Raw genomic sequence first — 23,426 nt, forward strand, 5'->3', positions numbered from 1 at the left:
TGAGTTGGCGATGGCATCCAACCATCTCATTCTTTGTCATACCCTTCTCCTCAGCCTTCAATCCTTCCCAGCATAAGGGTCTTTTCCAATGAGTCAGTTCTTTGCATCAGGTGGCCAAAGTATTAGAGCTTCAGCTTCAGCATCAGTCCTTCCAATGAATATTCAGGACTTATTTCCTTCAGGATGGACTGGTTGAATCTCCTTGCAGTCCAGGGGACTCTCAAGAGTCTTCTCCAACACCACAGTTCAAAAGCATCAATTCTTTGGTGCTCAGCTTTCTTTATACTCCAACTCTCACATCCATACATGACTACTGGAAAAACCATAGTTTTGACTAGACGGACCTTTGTTGGCAAAGTAAGGTCTCTGCTTTTTAATATGCTGTCTAGGTTGGTCATAACTTTTCTTCCAAGGAGCAAGTGTCTTTTAATTTCATGGCTGCAGTCATATCTGCAGTGATTTTGGAGCCCCCCAAAATAAAGTCTGTCACTGTTTCCATTGTTTCCCCATCTATTTGCCATGAACTGATGGGACCGGATGCTATGATCTTAGTTTTTTGAATGTTGAATTTTAGGCCAGCTTTTTCACTCTCCTCTTTCACTGTCATCAAGAGGATTTTTAGTTCTTCACTTTCTGCCATAAGGGTGGTGTCATCTGAATATCTGAGGTTATTGATATTTCTCCTGGCAATCTTGATTCCAGCTTGTGCTTTATTTCCAGCACAGCATTTTGCATTTTAACTCTGCATAGAAGTTAAATAAGCAGGGTGACAATATACAGCCTTTGATGTACTCCTTTCCTGATTTGGAACCAGTCTGTTGTTCCATGTCCAGTTCTAACTGTTGTTTCTTGACCTGCATACAGATTTCTCAGGAGGCAGGTCAGGTGGTCTGGTATTCCCATCACTTGAAGAATTTTCCACAGTTTGTTGTGATCCACAAAGTCAAAGGCTTTGGCATAGTCAATAAAGCAGAAATAGATGTTTTTCTGAAACTCTCTTGCTTTTTCAGTGATCCAACAGATGTTCACAATTTGACCTCTGGTTCCTCTGCCTTTTCTAAACACAGCTTGAACATCTGGAAGTTCACAGTTCATGGACTGCTGAAGCCTGGCTTGGAGAATTTTGAGCATTCCTTTGCTAGCATGTGAGATGCGTGTGACTGTGTGGAGTTTGAACATTCTTTGGCATAGCCTTTCTTTGTGATTAGAATGAAAATTGACCTTTTCCAGTCCTGTGGCCACTTCTGGGTTTCCAAATTTGCTGGCATATTGAGTGCAGCCCTTTCACAGCATCATCTTTTAGGATTTGAAATAGCTCAACTGGAATTCCATCATTTCTACTAGCTTTGTTCGTAGTGATGCTTCCTAAGGCCCACTTGACTTCGCACTCCAGGATGTCTGGCTCTAGGTGAGTGATGACACCATTGTGGTTATCTGGGTCATGGAGGTCTTTTTTGTGTAGTTCTTCTGTGTATTCTTGCTACCTCTCCTTAATATCTTCTGCTTCTGTTGGGTTGTGTATCATTTCTGTCCTTTATTATGCCCAGCTTTGTATGAAATGTTCGCTTGGTATCTCTAATTTTCTTGAAGAGATCTCTAGTCTTTCTCATCCTATTGTTTTCCTCTATTTGTTTACAATGATCACTGATGAAGGCTTTCTTATCTCTCCTTGCTATTCTTTGGAACTCTGCATTCAAATGGGTATATTTTTCCCTTTCTCTTTGCCTTTGGCTTCTCTTCTTTTCATAGCTATTTGTAAGGCCTCCTCAGACAACCATTTTGCCTTTTTGCATTTCTTTTGCTTGGGGATGGTCTTAATCACTGCCTCCTGTACAATGTCACAAACCTCCGTCCATAGTTCTTCAGATACTCTATCAGATCTAACCCCTTGCATCTATTTGGCACTTCCATTGTATAATTGTAAGGGATTTAATTTAAGTCATAGTTGAATGGTAAGCCTTAATATGTGCTACATACTGCCTGTGCCATGTATTTTCAGGTTTTGGACTATGTTCCTAGGCACATCTATTGCCCTTTTGGGGTGAATACAATTCAGTTTCTTTTTGTACGCATTCACTAGTTGTGACCTGAATTTATACACTTAATAAAGACCAGCAATCAGCCCATTTGTATATATAGTATCTAAATATGTACTTCTGAAGATACTGTGCCCTCAGAGAAGGGCAAAAGCTTCTTCAGAAATGCCTCCACCATCAGTTCAGTTCCAACTCTTTGCAACCCCAAGGACTGCAGCACAACAGGCTTTCCTGTCCATCACCAGCTCCCGGAGCTTGCTCAAACTCATGTCCACTGAGTTGGTGATGCCGTCCAACCATCTCATCCTCTGTCGTCCCCTTCTCCTCCTGCCCTCAATCTTTCCCAGCATCAGGGTCTTTTCGAATGAGTCAGTTCTTCACGTGCGGTGGCCAAAGTACTGGAGCTTCAGATTCAGCATCAGTCCTTCCAATGAGTATTCAAGACTGATTTCCTTTAGGATGGACTGGTTTTATCTCCTTGCAGTCCAAGAGACTCTCAAGAGTCTTCTCCAACACCACAGTTCAAAAGCATCAATTCTTTGGTGCTCAGCTTTGTTTATGGTCCAGCTCTCACACCCATACATGACTACTGGAAAAACCATAGCTTTGACTAGACGGACCTTTGTTGGCAAAGTAATATCTCTGCTTTTTAATATGCTGTCTAGGTTGGTCATGGCTTTTCTTCCAAGGCACAAGTGTCTCTTAGTTTCATGGCTGTAGTCACCATCTGCAGTGATTTTGGAGCCCCCAAAAATAAAGCCTGTCACTGTTTCCATCGTTTCCCCATCTATTTGCCATGAACTGATGGGACCAGATGCCATGATCTTAGTTTTTTGAATGTTGAATTTTAGGCCAGCTTTTTCACTCTCCTCTTTCACTTTCATCAAGAGGCTCCTCAGTTCCTCTTTGCTTTTTGCCGTAAGGGTGGTGTCATCTGCATATCTGAGGTTATTGATATTTCTCCTGGCAATCTTGATTACAGCTTGTACTTCATCCAGCCCAGCATTTTACATGATGTACTCTGCATATAAGTTAAATAAGCAGTGTGACAATATACAGCCTTGACGTACTCCTTTCTGATTTGGAACCAGACTGTTGTTCCATGTCCAGTTCTAACTGTTGGTTCTTTATCTGTGTACAGATTTCTCAGGAGGCAGGTCTGGTGGTCTGATATTCCCATCTCTTGAAGAATTTTCCACAGTTTGTTATGATCCACATAGTCAAAAGCTTTGGCATAGTCAATAAAGCAGAAGTAGATGCTTTTCTGGAACTCTCTTGCTTTTTCTATGATCCAACAGATGTTGGATTTCCATAAAATTCCATAATTTCCATAATATTCCATAAAAAATATTAAACTGCAAAATAATTTGCTGTTTAAATGCAATGGCTGGCAAACCAGCTTGTGCTCCAAAATTAGTCCATCACTCTTTTTGTGAATAAAGTTTTATTGGAACACTGCTATGCTGTTCCATTTACAGACGGTCCATATCTGCTCTTGGTCTACAACAGAAAGCCGAGTAGCTGTGATAGAGGCTGTATGGCCCATAAACCCTAGAATACTAATTATCTAGCCTTTTACAGCAAAAGTTTACTGATCCCTGACTTAAAGTGATAACTGTAGCTTTCTAAGAATTTTACTTATATGGAAATGCTGATTTCCTAAGTATTTTTATAATAGGATAACAGGTCTTATAGTCATTTTCAAAACCTGTGTATAAAATTTGGGAGGACATCTATTTAAATCATAACCTAAAATATATATGTAAATCAGTGGCAAATAGCATGTAATGTAAAACCCACTATAATCATATAAATGAAGTTCTAAAATTTAGTTGAATAATGGCAAGATTATGACGTTAATGAAATGACTGAAGCTAGCTTGCCAAGAGTTCTGGGGCCAATTCACCACCACATTATACCCCAACATATATTACTGTGGGATGAGCTATTATAGATTTACTATATTTAAGTCACTGCCAAGAAACTGTATCATTGAGATCTAGAAGTTAAAAATTATATATTCAAAAATATATATTTATTAAAATATATAGTGTCAAGGTAGTAAAGCAAACAATTTCAAGATCAGATCAATAAAAAGTTTGCTCTTAAATATCTGTTACTACAGTAATATAGACTATATTAAAATAGAATAAAAAAGTTTTCAACAAAACACCATGTTGATAATTCAAAAGAATTTCACCTTCTGTTATTTTAATGACAAAAAATATGTTGTATTTTTTAAAATTAAGGGGAATTTTTAAAGTAAAATATAGGAAGCTGCACGTAACCTATGTCTACTCTTGAACATACTAAAAAGTAGAAGTAATGGTCCAAGGACAATCCATAATAGAGATTGGTCTTAAAATGTTTCATGTAATTGGTTTATTGAGGAATCTCAGTTTAAAGCAGATACTAACATCAAACTTTTTATCCCCAGTTAGTGCTATCAACCAAGCTGTGTCAATTTCACTTTTTTTCCATCCTTTAATGATTACAGGTGCATTCTAGTACCTTCTGGTTTCTTTTGGTATTTAAAATCAAACACCTATTTCACACTTAATTTAAATCTTTTGTTCCCCATCACTGACTACACTTCCAGTTGGGGAGATCTGGAATGCAAATAGAGCATGATCCCTTGCTCTGCCATTTAGTGGGTCTAACTCCTTTGGAATAGGGCTGTGGTTGGGTATGGTCACTTTAAGTAACTAACCAGTGACCAGCAGGGTAATAGGAAGATGTCCTTGAACGCTCTAATCCAGATGTTGGTGGCCTTTGCTAATGTGGTGGCTCATTAAGTGACAGACTGAAGTTCTCCCCAGCCTCTCGGTGGACGAAGGAACCTTCTAGGATTCATGATGCTCAATGCCTCCCTACATGGGACACAGTATTATTTGACCCTGTATCAGCCTCTTCTAATCTTCACTGAACCACTAAGGTCCTTTTCTTTTCTTGCATACCGTGTATACTTGGGGTATGGAATGGACTTTTATTTTTTTTCTGTCTATGACAATAACTACTGTCTCTAGTCACCAGGGTAGTACTGGCTTCTCCAGCAAGCCTCCTCCTCCTTTTAGAAATCTCCATATTCAAGTATATTCTCACTGGTTCCTGAGATATACTCTAGGCTCTTCCAAGAAATCCCTTAGTATTTTCTTCTTTGATAGAAATCCCAGAGTGGTCCGGTTATATAGATGTCCATGGTAGATGTCCATCTCAGGGCTGAGAGGACACTATATCCTCATTGCAAATATCCCTATCTTTAATGTTTATCTGGGATAGTCTTGGATCTCCCTGCTAACTTTCACTTGGCAGGGAAGATGAGGAAAAAAGATGAAAGAGAAGGAAAAGTCTTTTTACTAGGATTCTTTACTTTCTACAGTGCTGAGGATACCACAGACTATGCCCCTTCTTCTAGTTCCCTTTCTTATAAAAGCTGGAATGAACGGTAACTGATTAAAGGCTTGATAAAGGTTACCTGAGGAGTTTAACCGTTTCTCAGTAAAACAGGAAGGGTTGGTAGTGGTGGTAGACCCAGTTTATGCCTCTGTTTTAACCCATGGGGTGATACCTCAGATACAACTTATAAAGAGATAGGAAAAGTCCTACCCAACATAAAAATCTAAATTTAAATATGCTTAAAATTATTAAAATTACCTCATTACAATGCATATTGTTGGTTCAAGTATCCAATAAGAGGGGACTATTTATGTAAACAATCCTTTTAATACTTGTTTTTTGATGATTATAAACATAATACATGACCATTGTTTACAAAGAAAAGCATAAATAAGAAAATTAAAAATAAGAGAAAATTAAAACAATGCACAAATGGCTTTGAAATAAATAGTACAATACCTTTCTTTAGACAACAAATTTAAGTTTGCATAAACTAAAATTAGAAAGTCAGTATTCATATAGCACCTGGAGAAGTAGAAGAGAACTATATCCCACTCCAAGTACATGCTATAAAGAGAAGTGGTAGGAAGGAGGAGTTTTCCTTCAGGGGAAAAAACTGATGAAGCACTGTGGTGCCCTTTGATAAATGGAGAAAGTAACCCTAGTTGCCAGCTTCCTTTCTCTCAGTTCCAAACCCTAACTAACAGAGTTCCAACTGTGTACTCCACTTTTGAATTATATAGGATATTGCCATATCCTTTCAGTAAACCCCTACCTCAGTTTTATCTTATTTAAAATGATCTGAATTGATTTCTGTTTTCTACAAGCACATCCTAAGAGTTATTTCTCAGTAGAGTTACCATTAGCTAAAACGACAATACTAACAGAGTTAAGAATCTAGGAGGTAATCATAGATTACTTTAGGTATTAGGTAAAAGATTTCTGAGACTCAATAATTACCTTCTGAAAGAAATTACAGTAATCTCTTCTTAAAATATAGATTGCTACTTCTTTTAATCCTTCTAGTCCATACATATCAGCCATATTGAGTATCTGACTAAAATAAAAATAGATGCACTGTTAATTCTTCAATTTAAATACCAAGGCATAATACACAATAATTTCTTAATGATAAATAGTTTGTTTAGAGAAAATAATAATCTTAACTATTTTAATTCTAACTTTCTGCCCTACATAGTACTCTTTACAGGTTATAAGAAGAACATAGGTCAAAAGTTGAAAGCACTGTAACTTGATTTGAATTGTGGAGAATAACACAAAGTAAATTTGGAGATGTTTTACAACTTCCCCTCATATTCTCAGTGATATATACAACAAGGCCCAGGAAACTGCTTCAAAGGCTATAAAAGTTACAACTCTTCACAATAAATAAAAATTTAGGGGGAGGGCAACTAATTGATGTTTATCATATTGAAAATACCTACAGAGTACCATGAGATTAGAGGTGGCATCCAATGACTCAGAGGGCTTCTGTTGCTTCTTTCAATTGGCAAGTATTTCTAAGCACCCACACATACGCTAGGTACTCAGGAAACCTACAAGTCTCAATTCCATGATAAAGTTTCATACAGGTTTCCAGTATTTAATCCCTGTGACTCAGGATACTTTCACCCTCAAATCATATTCATTCAGTTTATAACTAAAAGAACTAATAAATATTTAAAATTAAAAGAGCAGCCTTCATTTGTGTGATGTTAGAATAGCAATAAAAGGAGAGAACATCCCGAAAATTAGACGAGCAAGATGTATTTAGGATTTCAGCAGCTTAGATGATGGCATGTCGCCATAGAGTACTAAAGAACCATACCATTGTTGATCTTTAGGATGCCTATATTCTCAAATTACTTTTGGGTTTTTTTCTTTTGACATCCTAAAATTTAAAAATAAAGTAGCAAAAAAATTTATAAAATTCCAAATTTGACTAAAGTTGAATTAACTTTATAAAATCTGTCATTTATTTTCCAAAACAAATATTAAGTTTTTCAAACACAGCAGCAATTAGTCACTTAGTCGTGTTCGACTCTTTGGGACCCCATGGACTGTAGCCTGCCAGGCTCCTCTGTCCACGGGATTCTCCAGGCAAGAATTCTGGAGTGGGTGGCCATTTCCTTCTATTTAAGTCTAATAAAGACTTTTCTTAATCTTATTCTTATCTTAATCTATCTATCTTATCTTAATCTAATCTTAATCTTATCTAAAAGATGCTAGATCATCTTTTCTTCTAAATAAGGTGACTTACTGTTTTTAGATATTGCCAAAATATGTACAACATTCAGCAAAATAATAAAAATGAAACTTCTACTTCACTGACACTTTTAAACAAAGCTCAATAAAGCAGAAGCCACAAAATATCAATATTTTTATATTTAAAATCATTAAAAATACCTACCCAACATTAGCTTTGACTGGAAAGTCCAAAGTTCCTCCGTATATAAAGTGCATCATAACATTCATTTCTACATGGCTTATACTGAAAAATAAAAGAAAACTAAACTCAAATCCAGAAATAATTAAGGTTTAACTGATATCAATGATACATTCTATTTTCCCATAAATTTTCAGTCAAGATAAAGTTCTAATCTCATTTTTATCTGAAGAATACAATTTTCAAATAACATCCATGAGGTATGCCATTAATTTAAAAATGAAGTTATAAAAAAAAAAATGAAGTTATAACTGCAGCCATGGGTTTTTATATATTGTAAAATGTTATTCAGTTCAGTTCAGCTCAGTCACTCAGTCATGTCCGACTCTTTGCGACCCCATGAACTGCAGCATGCCAGGCCTCCCTGTCCATCACCAACTCCTGGAGTTCACCCAAACTCATGTGCATCGAGTCGGTGATGCCATCCAGCCATCTCATCCTCTGTCATCCCCTTCTCCTCCTGCCCCCAATCCCTCCCAGCAACAGGGTCTTTTCCAATGAGTCAACTCTTCACATGAGGTGGCCAAAGTACTGGAGTTTCAGCCTCAGCATCAGTCCTTCCAATGAACACCCAGGACTGGTTTCCTTTAGAATGGACTGGTTGGATCTCCTTGCAGTCCAAGGGACTCCCAAGAGTCTTCTCCAGCACCACAGTTCAAAAGCATTAATTCTTCGGCCCTCAGCTTTCTTCACAGTCCAACTCTCACATCCATACATGACCACTGGAAAAACCACAGCCTTGACTAGACGGACCTTTGTTGGCAAAATAATGTCTCTGCTTTTTAATATGCTCTCTAGGTTGGTCATAAGTTTCCTTCCAAGGAGTAAGTGTCTTTTAATTTCATGGCTGCAATCACCATCTGCAGTGATTCTGGAGCCCCCCAAAATAAAGTCTGACACTGTTTCCACTGTTTCCCCATCTATTTGCCATGAAGTGATGGGACCAGATGCCATGATCTTAATTTTCTGAATGTTGAACTTTAAGCCAACTTTTTCACTCTCCTCTTTCACTTTCATCAAGAGGCTTTTTAGTTCCTCTTCACTTTCTACCATAAGGGTGATTAGTATATGATAAAATAATTAATTCTTTGTTGGGCATCTTCCATGATAGACAAAGTTAGAAAGGACTTTAGAGGTCATAGTTCAATCTCTGGCTCCTTAAGAAATCCTCCTCTTCAGCATCTTTGAAAAATGGCCTCTCATTTTGCTTAAAGCCTGGGATGGACAACTACTCCATTCACTAGAAAGATTCTTGCTGTGCATACATATTTCTTAATTTGTAATACCTATCCAGCAGCTCTAGCTCTGCCAACATCCTCATATTACAGATTTAAAAGACATAACTTAAAGAAGTAGTCTGAAGTGATAATCTTTATGTTTCATGGACTACTAGATCTCAGACTCTCATGACTTCTCCCAGCACCCCAGATTCAGTCTTCTATTACTCTTATATTTTGTTCATAGCACTGTTACAGGACTTCTTGCATCTTGGCCCTCCCCTATTCCTCTGTATCAAGGAAGATTAATTATCTGATTGGTGGACAACAACCACTGGTTGTTGATCATGAGGAACGTGTTGTTGTTCATTTGCTTAGTAGTGTTCAACTCTTTGCAACCCTTGGCTTGCAGCATCCCAGGCTTCCCTGTTTTTCACTATTTCCTAGGGCTTGCTCAAACTCATGTCTATTGAGTCGGTGATGCCATCCAACCATCTCCTCCTTCATCATGCCCTTCTCCTCCTGCCTTCAGTCTTTCCCAGCATCAGGATCTTTTCTAATGAGTTGACTCTTCTCATCAGGTGGCCAAAGTATTGGAGCTTCAGCATCAGCCCTTCTAATGAATATTCAGGATTGATTTCTTTTAGGATTGACTGGTTTTATCTCCTTGCAGTCCAAGGGACTCTCAAGAGTCTTCTCCAACACCATGGTTCAAAAGCATCAATTTTTGGCGCTCAGCTTTCTAGATGAGAGGTAAACTGATTTCTTTTCTCCTTTTTTCGCTGCTGAACCAGCAGTAAGAGGTGGTGAGAGAGAAGCGTACTGCTATCCAGATTCAGACTTTCTCTCAAGTGGGCTGTCTTAGAGTAGACATAGCAAGCAAATCAACTTTGGCTTTTGCGTAAAATCACATTTTACTGCCTTATCAAAAATTAAGGAAATGTTTTCTAATTTCACCTGCTGATTCTTTTGTCTTATTGTGAGCAGGAAGAAAGTATACTATTTATTGGGCCCCCCTCAGAACTCCAATAGATAGCTAAGATGGATAACAGATACCCTTCTTTACATCACCTCTTTCCACAGATTCAGCAGAGAAGAAAGGAGAAAAGAAATCAAATTACCTCTCATCATCAAATTAACCCTCAGGTCAGAGTTCGTCCTGACCAATGCCCAGTGGTTACTAGGTAATTCACTCTTCTTGGTACGGAGGAATAGAAGGTGGGACAAATGCAAGGAGTCCTGTAACAGTGCTATGAACAAAACAGAAATAACAAAAAGAAGACTGAAGAATAAGTCTGCCTAAGTCAGAGCTGGAGGTTCATCTTAATCCTCTCTCTCATTATATCCTATCATTTTATACCTTCAAATGTTTTTAAATTCAGCCTCTGCCATCTGTTGCTGTCGTTGTTTAGTCACTAAGTCGTGTCTGACTCTTGTGATCCACGGTCTGTACTTTGTCCATTGGATTTCCCAGGCAAGAACACTGGTGTGTGCTAAGTCACTTCAGTCATGTCTGACTCTTTGAGACCCTATGGACTGTAGCCTGCCAGGCTCCTCTGTCTAAGGGATCTTCTGGCAAGAATACTGGAGTGGATTGTCATGCCCTCCTCCAGGGGATCTTCTTGACTCAGGGTTGGCACCCAGGACTCCTGTGGCTCCTGCATTGCAGGCAGATTCTTAATCGATGAGCCACCTAAGAATACTGGAGTAGGTTGCTATTTCCTTCTCTAGGGGATCTTCCAACCCAGGAATCAAACCCTTGTCTCCTGCATTGGCAGGCAGATTCTTTACCATTGAGCCACCAGGGAAGCCCTTTTGCTATATATTTCCCCCTTTTATTGCCCTAGTTTAGCCTCTCAGTTTCTTTCATCTGTACTATACTTCATCATAGTACTCTGAGGGCTTCTTGCCTGAAATTACCTCCTCACATCCCATTTCACACATTGCAATCAGAATGACTTTGCTAAAATGTAAATCTGATACAGTCCCTGACTTCTAAAACCCTTTAGCAATTCTCCATAGGACCTAGGAAAAAAAGCCCAAATTCCTTAGCTTGGCACAGAATGTTCTTTATTATATGATCTCTGGTTTCTCTAGCAGCTGTTCCAGGATAAGCAAACTACCATTTCCTATACCTGAACGACTTACAGTTCCTTATACATCCGTTCCTTATCACATACTGTTCACTCTGCTTAAAATTCTCTCCCTCTCTATTTATTTCATCTTTTAGATACAAGACACGTGGCTCTTTACCTCTGATTGTTTCCTTAACACTCCCAAGGGGGGGAAAAAAGGAAATCACTGAACGTTAAACATAAATAATAACTAACATTTATTGAGCATTTATTATGATTTAGTCACTGAGCTAATAAGCATTTTCAATGCAATTAGCTCATTTAATCGTAACAACTCAATGGGAGGTTATTATTATTGGTCTCATCTTACAAATGAAAAACCTGAAATTAAGTAACTTGCTCATGGAGGTGGGTGCTGGGAAAAAAATTAATTGCCCAACATCAAATGGCTAGTGATGCACTGGAATTTAAATCCAGGCAAACTGCATTGGAATTTGGAATTTAAATCCATACTCCAATGCCTGGGCTCTTAAGCAGTATAATACACCCCCCCACACACACACACTTCCATTATCACACTTATCAAACTGATTTATAATATCTTTGTTTACATATTTGTTTCTCCTTCTAAACTGAATTCTGTGTGGGCAGGATTTGTGTCTTATTTACCCTTGCATCTCTAGTAGAAGCAAATGTCAGCATTGATTCAATATCCCCAGGATCAAAATTTCCTTTCCCTGCATAATACTGGAGCTCTGCATGGAAGCAGGCTGGGGACAGTGCTGATAAGACATTCACAGTTTGTTAAGCACAGTATCTAATGTCTGTTAAAGGGAGACAAGGAGAAAGGCAAGAAGAAAAGAAAGGGAGTTCCACAGGGTAGGACTCAGAAAGGTGTTTGCTTTGATTCTTTGGCCTTAAATAATATATGCTCAATAAATGTTTAATGAATATTTAATGAATGGCTTATTAGGGTAGTTACAAGCATCTCCTGAACCTTCAGAAAGAATATTGAGTTGAAAACATATAAATATTTTTTAGTTTACTTAATATATATTTACTGGCTTATACAATGGCTAACATTGTATGGCTTATACAATGGTTTCTGCTGATTCAAAACTCCATATCTCTTCTTTAATATTTAGAAAAAAGTCAAATCTCTAAATATGCTCATTTATATACATGGATATGACAAGAGTTGATCTCAGTATAATTATGCTGTATTATCTGTAGTCTGTTCATATAAAACAGTAGCATAATAGTTACATTCCATGCACTTTTCCTTGAAATTTCAAGAGCCATTCTTATTAGTGTTAATGAGGATTGAATATTTATGTTATAAGAATAGTTTCTTCTAAGACTTGACATATTTAAGCAAAGGAAAATAATGACTAGGTAGAAATAAAACTTTTATTAAAATAAACAGCAAAATCTGGACATTTGAGCTTATATATCAATATATATGATAGCTATAAAAACAGCAAGAAACTGTTTTCCTGCTGTCTTGACAGCTGTTTTATTAAACTGCAGCCTCATTATTATAAGTCATCTGTATTTTTATGAAAAGTATTTATAAAGACATGATCAACTGACTTGCCAAAAAACAAATTACTGCAATAACCCACAGTTTAAATAAATGGAAAGATTTAAAGCACTGCTGCTGCTGCTGCTGCTGCTGTGTCGCTTCAGTCGTGTCCGACTCTATGCAACCCCATAGGCGGCAGCCCACTAGGCTCCTCTGTCCCTGGGATTCTCCAGGCAAGAACACTGGAGTGGGTTGCCATTTCCTTCTCCAGTGCATGAAAGTGAAAAGTGAAAGCGAAATCGCTCAGTTGTGCCCTACCCCCAGCAAGCCCATGGACTGCAGCCTTCCAGGCTCCTCCGTCCATGGGACCCTCTAGGCAAATCAGAATAAAATCCTATAGGAGATGAAAATATTACATACACTCAACAGTTAGAAAAAATAAAAGACCATGAGAGGACAGAGCACTAGGCTCAGAGATAACATGTACCCAGTCTAAAACCTCTATGCTATATATGTGCTTCCTAAAGTTTCAGGTTTCTACATATGTGGGCTAAGGTAACATAGGGCCTCATTCACTCATTCATCATTCATTTACATTCAATATTTATTGAATGATAGGCGCTATTCTGGACCTTACATTCTAGAGAGAGGACATGGACAATAAATGTCAACAAATGTGTGTGCTTAGTCACTCAAGAGTCAAGTTGGACTCTTTGTGACCATATGGACTGTAGCCCACCAAGCTCCTCTGTCCATGGAATTCTCCAGGCAAGAATACTGGAGTGGGTTGCCATGCTGTCCTCCAGGGGATCTTCCCAACCCAGGGGCCGAACCCAGGTCTCATGTATTGCAGGCAGATTCTTTACTGTCTGAGCCACCAGGGAAGCCCATGTCAACAAATATACGAAGATAATTTTAACAGTGAAAAGTGAAGACAATCTAACAGAATAACATAGAAAAAAGTAACTGGAGAGTTGGGCTGTAGCTCCTTTAGGTGGGGAAGTCTGGGAGAATCTTATGGGTCAGATCATACAGGTTCTTATAGCTTATGATAAAGATTTGGGTTTAATTCTAATTTGTGATGAGAAGGCATTGAAGAATTTTGACCGGAAGAGAAATATGACCTGATTTACATTTGAAAAGGTCATCCTGAAGGTTCAGAGCAAGCCAGGAGTCTCTGAAGGGAGATGAAAAAATCCAAATTTATACTCTAAAGTCTCAAGCCACCACCGTAAGACTTCTGTTTACATAAAATGGAAACACGTGGGGTTTCTTTATGGAAATATTGGCTGTTCAACTTCCAGTACTGGATGTGGAAAACGTCCCCTTGCCAACCAGGGGAACTTCCTTTCAGCTTTATCCTCCCACCTTCCAACTCTGGGACATGGGTAGAACTAGGATTAAACGTGTGTGCTCAGTTGGTCAGTCATGTCCCACTCTTTGTGGCCTATAGCCCACCAGGTTCCAGGGGATTCCAGGCAACAATACTGGAGCCAGTTGCCATTTACTTCTCCAGAGGATCTTCCTGATACAGGGATCGAAGTCATGTCTCTTGCATCTCCTGCATTGACAGGCAGATTCTTTACCATTACGCCACCTGGGAAGCCCTAAAACTAGGATAATAGGATTCCACTATTCCTACCTTAATTTATTGAAGGCTGTCTCATTTTAAAATGTCACATGCATTACATCTTTGAGCTACCAACTCAAAAAAGAACCAAAAACCAATTGGTTCTTTTCCGTAAGGACAGATAAGATTTCAATTTTAATCTATTGCAGAAAACATCCTACAGATATGCAACAGTGGCACAGTTCCAAAAGAGGTTACTGACCAAGCAAAGCAGGTGTTGCTGTCCTAGTCCTGGAAATGGTGCTCACTTGAACACTTTACTCTCTAGAAAAATGAGCACAGCACCATTTAGGGAAAGAAAAAAAGGTAAATAATAATCAGCACTACAGACTATACACCAAACACTATGCCAAGTTTTTCCTTTCAACAACCTCAGGGAAGGTAAGCAACGTCCCAAAGTCATGTAACAGTTTGGGCCTGGATGTAGGACTTCCTATAAGGACACCAGAGTCCATGATCTTTTTACTATACGACACTACCCCTTGAAACATCTACTCAGGTTTACAAGTTAATGTGAAAAGGCAATTTGTTTTATAGATTACTTTGTTACATTATAAAAATTCTTAAAAGATGTGATTTTTTAAAACAGTAAAATTCCTAAATATGCTTTAACCTTCTGACAGCTTTATACACCATGACACTAATAACATTTTAGGTGGTAATTTGACACAGTCAATTTGATATGTAATACAAGAGGGGACTAGATCTGATAGACAGAGTGCCTGAAGGGGATGGAAGTTCGTAACACTGTATAGGAGGCAGTGATCAAAACCATCCCCAAGAAAAGGAAATGCTAATAGACAAAATGGTTGTCTGTGGAGAAGCAAACAGCAACCCACTCCAGAATTCTTGCCTAGAGAATCCTGTGGACAGAGGAGCCTGGTGGGCTGTTGTCTATGGGGTCGTACAGAGTCGGACACGACTGAAGCGACTTAGCAGCAGCAGCAGCAGAGGAGGCCTTACAAATAGGTGAGAAAAGAAGAGAAGTGAAAGGCAAGGGAAAAAAGGAAAGATATACCCATCTGAATGCAGAGTTCCAGAGAATAGAAAGGCGATAAGAAAGTCTTTTTAAATGAACAATGCAAAGAAATAGAGGAAAACAGTAGAACAGGAAGGAGTAGAGATTTCTTGAAGAAAATCAGTGATACCAAGGAAACATTTCATGAAAATATGGGCACAATAAAGATAGAAATGGTATGGACCTAACAGAAGCAGAAGATATTAAGGAGAGGTGGCAAGAATACACAGAAGAACTGTACAAAAAAGATCTTCAAAACCCAGATACGCACAATTGTGTGATCACTCTCCTAGAGCCACACATCCTGGAAAGGGAAGTCAAGTGAGCCTTAGGAAGCATCACTATGAACAAAGCTAGTGGAGGTGATGGAATTCCAGCTGAGCTATTTCAAATCCTAAAAGATGATGCTGTGAAAGGGCTGCACTCAATATGCCAGCAAATTTGGAAAACTCAGCAGTGGCCACAGGACTGGAAAAGGTCAGTTTTCATTCCAATCCCAAAGAAGGGCAATGCCAAAGAATGTTCAAACTACCACACAATTGGCATTCATCTCACATGCTAGCAAAGTAATGCTCAAAATCCTTCGAGCCAGGCTTCAACAGTATGTGAACTGTGAACTTTTAGATGTACAAGCTGGATTTAGAAAAGGCAGAGGAATCAGAGGTCAAATTGCCAAAATCCAATGGATCATAGAAAAAAACTAAAGAATTCCAGAAAAACATCTACTTCTGCTTCATTGACTGCACTAAAGCCTGTGACTGTATAGATCACAACAAACTGTGGAAAATACTTCAAGAGATAGGAATACCAGACCACTTGACCTGCCCACTGCGAAACCTGTATGCAGGTCAAGAAGTAACAACAGAACCAGATATGGAACAACAGACTGGTTCCAAATTGGGAAAGGAGTACGTCAAGGCTGTATATTGTCACCCTGCTTATTTAACTTATATGCAGAGTACATTATGTGAAATGTTGGGCTGGGTGAAGCACAAGCTAGAATCAAGATTTCTGGGAGAAATATGAATCACCTCAGATATGCAGATGAATCCACCCTTGTGGCAGAGAGTAAGAGGAACTAAAGAGCCTTTTGATGAAGGTGAAAGAGGAGAGTGAAAAAGCTGGTGTAAAACTCAACATTCAAAAAACTAAGATCATGGCATCTAGTCCCATCACTCCATGGCAAATAGATGGGAAAAAAATGGAAATAGTGACAGACTTTATTTTCTTGGGCTCCAGAATCACTGCAGATGGTGACTGCAGCCATTAAATTAAAAGATGCTTGCTTCTTGGAAGAAAGTTATGACCAACCTAGACAGCATATTAAAAAGCAGAGACACTACTTTGCTAACAAAGGTCCATAGAATCAAAGCTATGTTTCCCCTGCTGTCAAATAAGGTCCAATAATCATACACTTCTTTTGACATTTATCTCACCACACAGAATCACATGGTTACCTCTCCATTTAAATTTTTAGTGACTTCACCTCTAATGAGAGTAGATAGTTTTTATAAAAGATATCTAAAACATCTGAAACATAATCCCTGGACACATTTCCAAAATACACTAGAATGATGATTACCTCTAGAATTGACACACTTACAGAAATTCTGGCCTCTGCAAGCATTATTTCTCTTCCAATATTCAGCAGATATTTTAAATTCACCATAAAGGAAGAGATCTTTTTGGCAGGAAACATATTTTTTCAGGCTGTTTTTCAACAGGGTTTTTCAACAGTGATGATAAAATTTCACTGACTGACTCAACTACACATTCTTTTTACCCACAGGCTAATAAACTATTTGCTTGGCATATAAAATCTTCCATAATCAAGAACTACCTGGTGGTTGCCAGATCAAAACAGTAGGTGATATAACTAAAGCATAACTCTCTAGAAACCGTGGTATGAAAGAAAAGAGGTTTAGGTTCTTCTGCATATGTCTCATTTCTATTAAATAAATGAAACATGAAAAGAGATAAAAACATATAACATATTCTTAAAAATAATGTTTTAATTTTCCATTTTTCCATTTTTCAATAGAGTGAGAAATTACAAATGAGAGGCATTTGGGGATTGATTTTAGTTAGTAAGGAAACCAGACAGCTGTAACCTACAAGGCTCAAGATTATAGACTAGTGTGAAAAACAGTGAGAGTTTATCAATATTTTTCACACATCCACTGTTACGGAATCATCACTACCACCATTCCACATCCAAGCTTCTAGCCAAGACTGACCCAGTTGAGGAACCATCCACAGTGAGAATGATGAAAGCCGGGAATTCTCCCTCAGAACTCCCAGGCAGTTTTCCTACTGAAAAAGCCCTCCCCACTACTGTACATTCTGGATTCTCACAGTGATCATCTGTGACCAAAAAATATTCCATTTCACATGTAAGGAGGTAGTTCATCTCTTAATAACTGTCTCAGCAGTTGATATAAACTGCACCAACTGTGTAGATTCACCAATGCACTATCATAGGTCACTGAAATCCACACCTATCCAAATTATTCTTTAATAAAGAAATTACCTATCACAGACTGAAAATCCGTGTTCCCCCATACACCTAAATTCACATATTGGAGCCCTAACCCCAATATGGAAATAGGGCTTCTAAGGAAATGTGTGTGTGTGTGTGTTAGTCGCTCAGTTGTGTCCAATTCTTTACAATACCAAGGACCATAGCCCACGAGGCTCCACTGTCCATGGGATTTTACAGGCAAGAATACTGGAGTGTGTAGCCATTCCCTTCTCCAGGGGATCTTCCAGACCCAGGGATCAAACCCAGTCTCCTGCATTGCAGGCAGACTCTTTACCATCTGAACAACCAGGGAAGCTCTCTAAGGAAATAATTAAGGTTAAATGAGGAATAAGGGTAGGGCCCTAGCCAATCTGATAGGATTAGTGTCCTTATAAGAAACACCAGAGAGTGAGCTCTCTCCCTCCACCTTCCTTTCCCCTCTCTGGCCCCACAGCCCCATGCACTAAAAACAGGGTCACTGGAGCATACAGCAGAAGGTGCCTGTCCACATTCAACGGACCTAAGGTAAGAGCTCCCATCAGGCACCAACCTTGCTGGGTGGTGCCTTATAGAACTGTGAGAAAACAAATTTCTGTTGCTTAAAGCAACCAGTTTGTGGTATTTTGTTATGGATGTCTGAGAAGAGTAATACATTATCTCTATCACTAAATGCTCCCAACTTCCTCTCATTTTCAGAAAGTGTACTTGCTGAATTCCATCACATGAGAAACATTTCATTGAACAGACAGGGAAATCAGATTCATGAAAAGCGCTCTGTATGAAGTATTATTTGCAATCATTTGCAGTCAAGCTTCCTTGTAAAATTATGCTTACCTTTGAAGAGTAATGCACTCCTGGGAGCTTTCAGCCCAACAGCCACTCAGCATTGCAGCAAAATAACTAGATCTGGCACTTAAAATGGCTCTAAAGGAAGAGGGGGAGAAAACACAGACAAACATTTATGCATAATTGCAAAATATAATTTTTTATGAAAATTTTCATCTTTATCTCTTAAAACATGATAACAATTTACCTGTCATTTGTATTCACTGGTAGGTTTTAATAATAGAAATTACAAGCCTAAACTTATACCAAAGTATTTTGATTGCTTCATTAGAATATTAATTCCAGGTTTTTTTTTCATCTTTTAAATTTTTCTCTCTCTCTTTTTCTTTTTGGCTACACCATGTGGCTTGCAGAAGCTCAGTTCCCTGATCAGGGACTGAAACTGGGCCATAGCAGTGAAAGCCCAGAATCCTAACCACTAGGCCACCAGGGAAATCCCATTTAATTTTTTCTATTGAAAGCTCTTAAATTTAAATAACAATTTTCATGAGTGAGAGAATAACAGATTATTTACAAATGGATAAATAAAGACCAAATGATGTTAAGACCTTGGGGAAATATCAATAAGAGACTAGAACTCTAAAAGTCCTGAGTACCAGTTCAAAACTCAGCATAATTATGCTCATGGATACCTTTCTATTAAATTCGAAAAATTATAGGAAAAATATTTTGTTTTGAATGTCCATTCTATCTCCTCAGATAGAATGTTAATTCATCCATTATTTAACTCAACAAATACCTACTGACTTCTATTCTGTGCTAGGCACTAGTCTAAGGACTATAACAGTAAATTAGGTACAGCTAAAATGTGAATATTCTAGCAGGGGCTGGGATTGAAGAGCGGAAGGGGAGAAGAAGAATAAAAAGACACTTCTGGCAATGGCTTACTAGGTTGTCTCTGACTAACCCTCCTGCTGAATAGCTTGGAAAGATAAGGGGGAAAAAAATATATGCGCACACGTGCACGCGCGCACACACACACACACACACACACACACAATCTGAAAGCAAAAGTAAGGTTGAGAAGCTAAGAAGCTGAATCTAGATTGCTTCTGGCAATCTTTACAGACTTGGAGGCACACAAATTGGAATTTGGGATCCAGCAAAGAGGAGACACATCACTTTGATGACAAAGGTTCATACAGTCAAAGCTATGATTTTCCCAGTAGTCATGTACAGATGTGAGAGCTGGACCATAAAGAAGGCTGAGTGCTGAAGAATTGATGCTTTCAAACTGTGGTATTGGAGAAGACACTTGAGAGTCCCTTGGACTGCAAGAAGATCAAACCAGTCACTCCTAAAGGAAATCAATCCTGACTATTCATTGGAAGGACTGATGCTGAAGCTGAAGCTCTAATACCCTGGCCGCCTGATGTGAAGAGCTGACTCACAGGCAGACTCTGATGCTAGGAAAGACTGAGAGCAGGAGAAGAAGGGGGCAACAGAGGATGAGATGATTTCATGGCATTACCAACACAATGGATATGAGTCTGAGCAAACTCTGGGAGATAGTAGAGGACAGAGGAGACTGGCATGCTGCAGTCCATGGGGACACAGAGTGTCAGACAGGACCTAGTGACTGAACAATAGCAACAAAAAAGAGGAGAGACTTTGGTGGATGTCCCAGAATTTCAGTTGGACTCTGAAGGACTACATCTTTGAAAGAAGAATGAACAGGAAATAGATAAGCCACTTTTAGAACTGAAGTCCAGCTTTGAATGAGCTCAATCCTTGACTGGATTAAAGTAATCTACACCTAGCCTAAATACAGTGTGTATGTCAGCTGCTCAGTCGTGTCTGACTCTCTGTGACCCCAGGGACTGTAGCCCACCAGGTTCCTCTGTCCATGGAATTTTCCAGGCAAGAATATTAGAGCAGGTTGCCATTTCCTACTCCAGGGGATCTTCTGATCCAAGGATTGAATCCGTGTCTCTTATGTCTCCTGCATTTGCAGGTGGATTCTGTACTGCTAGCCACCAGGGAAGCTCACAATGTAAGTATTACTCAGCAATAAAAACTGAATGAAATATGATATACATAATATCCAAGGATGAGGTTCAAAAACATTTTCCTGAGCAAAAGAAGTTCAATAATATGTCTGAGATCATTTATATGAAATTCTAGGACAGGTAAAATAAACTATAATTTAGAAAACACAACAATCAGAAAACAAAAGAAGTCCAATTAAAAATGGGCAAATGATATGAGGAGAAAACTCACCAAAGAAATACAGATGGAAAATAAGCATATGAAACTCAGTTTTTGCCTGAGGATAGAGAGAGGGAGGGCTTCCCTGCTGGCTGAGTGGAAAAGAATCCGCCTGCCAATGCAGGAGACATGGGTTCAATCCCTGGGTCAGGAAGATCCCCTGGAGAAGGAAATGGCAGCCCACTCCAGTATTCTTGCCTGGAGAATCTCACGGACAGAGGAGCCTAGTGGGCAATGAGGTCCCAAAAGAGTCAGACACAACTTAGCAACTACATAACAACAACAGAGAGAAGGACAGTACTAATGGCAAATGGACACAGCAGAGTTTTTTAGGTAATAAAAATTCTCTGTATCTTGATTGTGGTGGGAGTTACACAGGTTTAAGTATTTGTCAAAACTCATCAAATTAGACTCTCAGTTGTGTGCATTTGATTGTATATGAATTCTTTTTTGAGTTCATTTTTTTTAATAGAGGATAATTTACAATATTGTGATGTTGTTTAGTTGCTCAGTTGTGTCTGATTCTTTGCAATCCCATGGACTGCAGCATGCCAGTCCTCTCTGTCCCTCACCATCTCCCAAAGTTTGCCCAAGTTTGTGTCCATTGTATCGGTGATGCCATCCAGCCATCTCATCCTTTGACGTTCTCTCCTCCTTCTGCCCTCAATCCTTCCCAGCAATAGGACTTTTCCAACGAGTCAGCTATTCGCATCAGACGACCAAAAAACTGGAATTTCAGCTTCAGCATCAGTCCTCCCAAGGAGTATTCAGGGTTGATCTCTCTTAAGATTGACTGGTTTGATCTCCTTGCTGTCTAAGGGACTTTCAGGAGTCTTCTCCAGCACCACGGTTTTTGAAGGCATCAGATCTTCAGTGCTCCAGCTTCTTTACAGTCCAGCTCTCACAACCATCCATGACCACTGGGAAGACCACAGACTTGACTATACGGACTTTTGTTGGCAGAGTAATGTCTCTGCTGTCTTTTGAGTTCATGGCTGCAGTCACCATCCACAGTAATTTTAGAGCCCAAGAAGAGGAAATCTGTTACTATTTTTACCTTCTCCCTCTCTATTTGCCATGAAGTAATGAGACCGGATGCCACGATCTTAGTTTTTTTTTAATATTTAGTTTTAAGCCAGCTCTTTCACTCTCCTCCTTCACCCTCATCAAGAGGCTCTTTAGTTCTTCTTCTCTTTCTGCCATTAGAGTGGTATCATCCACATATCTGAGGTTGTTGATGTTTCTCCCACCCATCTTGATTCCAGCTTGTAATTCATCCAGCCCAGCATTTCTCATGATGTGCTCATCATACAGATTAAACAGGGTGAGAGTAGACAGCCCTGTTGTACTACTTTCTCAATCTTAAACCAATTAGTTGTTCCATACAGAATTCAATATTGTGATGGTTTTTGCCATATATCAACATGAATCGATACATATGTCCCCTCCCTCTTCAGCCTCCCTCCCACCTCCCTCCCCTTCCCAGTCCTCTAGGTTGTCACAGAGTATAAAGATTTAAGGCAGGAGGAGGAGAAGGCAACGGCACCCCACTCCACTACTCTTGCCTGGAAAATCCCATGGACAGAGGAGCCTGGTAGGCTGCAGTCCATGGGGTCGCTAAGAATTGGGCACGACGGAGCAATTTCACTTTCACTTTTTACTTTCATGCATTGGAGAAGGAAATGGCAACCCACTCCAGTATTCTTGCCTGGAGAATCCCAGGGACAGAGGAGCCTAGTGGGCTGCCGTCTATGGGGTTGCACAGAGTCGGACACGACTGAAGCGACTTAGCAGCAGCAGCAGAAGGGGGCAACAGAGGATGAGATGGAGACATCAACATTCTTTTCAGTAATTAACAGGACAAGTACACAAAAAAATCAGTTAAATGGAAGACTTGAACTAATTGCTGCATGCTAGCCATTTCCATTTAAGTAAGACTAAGAGCGACTGAGGCTTAAACAATTACACTGTTCTTAAGATAGAAACTTATGAAAACATTCCTATTTAATTGGATTCAAGCCTCAGTTTAAAAAAAAAATATGTTGTAGATACATGTGTTAAAATTTTAGCAGATTTTTTATTTTCCAACACACCAAAAACTATTTTCTCCTTTTGACTAAATGTAATCTCAACTGACAAGGCTGCTTCTGGCTCTATAGAGGTGCCCTAATTTCCCCCTTACTCTCGCTTTATAGTACATTGCTATTCAATACTTCTTGATGTTAGCTCAACCAGATTCATTACTCCAGGCATAATAATGGCCTGGATTACTCAGAGAAACTCTAAATATAGAATTTTTCACTAGGACTATTTTTTAAGTACTCTTGCTCCAAGAAAAAAAAAATATATATATATATTTTTTTTTTTTTTCTATCAGTTCCACATAACTGAATAAGGGTTAAACCCACATCAGCGAATCCAAACTTTTTGGAGCTGTCACCCATGACACTCTGGAAATATTTTAAAGAATGTAAACTTTAAAAATGGTAAGTCAGCGTTCTCTTGAGA

General features: G+C 39.0%; 1 protein-coding gene across 4 annotated transcripts in view; it reads right to left on the reverse strand.

Annotated features, from left to right (window-relative positions):
* The window catches only part of BTBD8 (BTB domain containing 8), a 96,192-nt gene that overhangs the window by 34,615 nt on the left and 38,151 nt on the right, over positions 1-23,426 (reverse strand). For all 4 annotated transcript variants that reach the window (XM_070367692.1, XM_070367691.1, XM_070367693.1 and 1 more), the window contains 3 exons: positions 18,699-18,788; positions 7,843-7,923; positions 6,393-6,489 (listed from right to left, as the gene is read on the reverse strand). In XM_070367692.1, the coding sequence (XP_070223793.1) occupies positions 6,393-6,489; positions 7,843-7,923; positions 18,699-18,788 (268 nt within the window). The remainder of the gene's footprint in view (positions 1-6,392; positions 6,490-7,842; positions 7,924-18,698; positions 18,789-23,426) is intronic.

This window comes from Bos mutus, chromosome 3 (assembly GCF_027580195.1).
Source record: "Bos mutus isolate GX-2022 chromosome 3, NWIPB_WYAK_1.1, whole genome shotgun sequence".
Lineage (NCBI taxonomy): Eukaryota > Metazoa > Chordata > Mammalia > Artiodactyla > Bovidae > Bos > Bos mutus.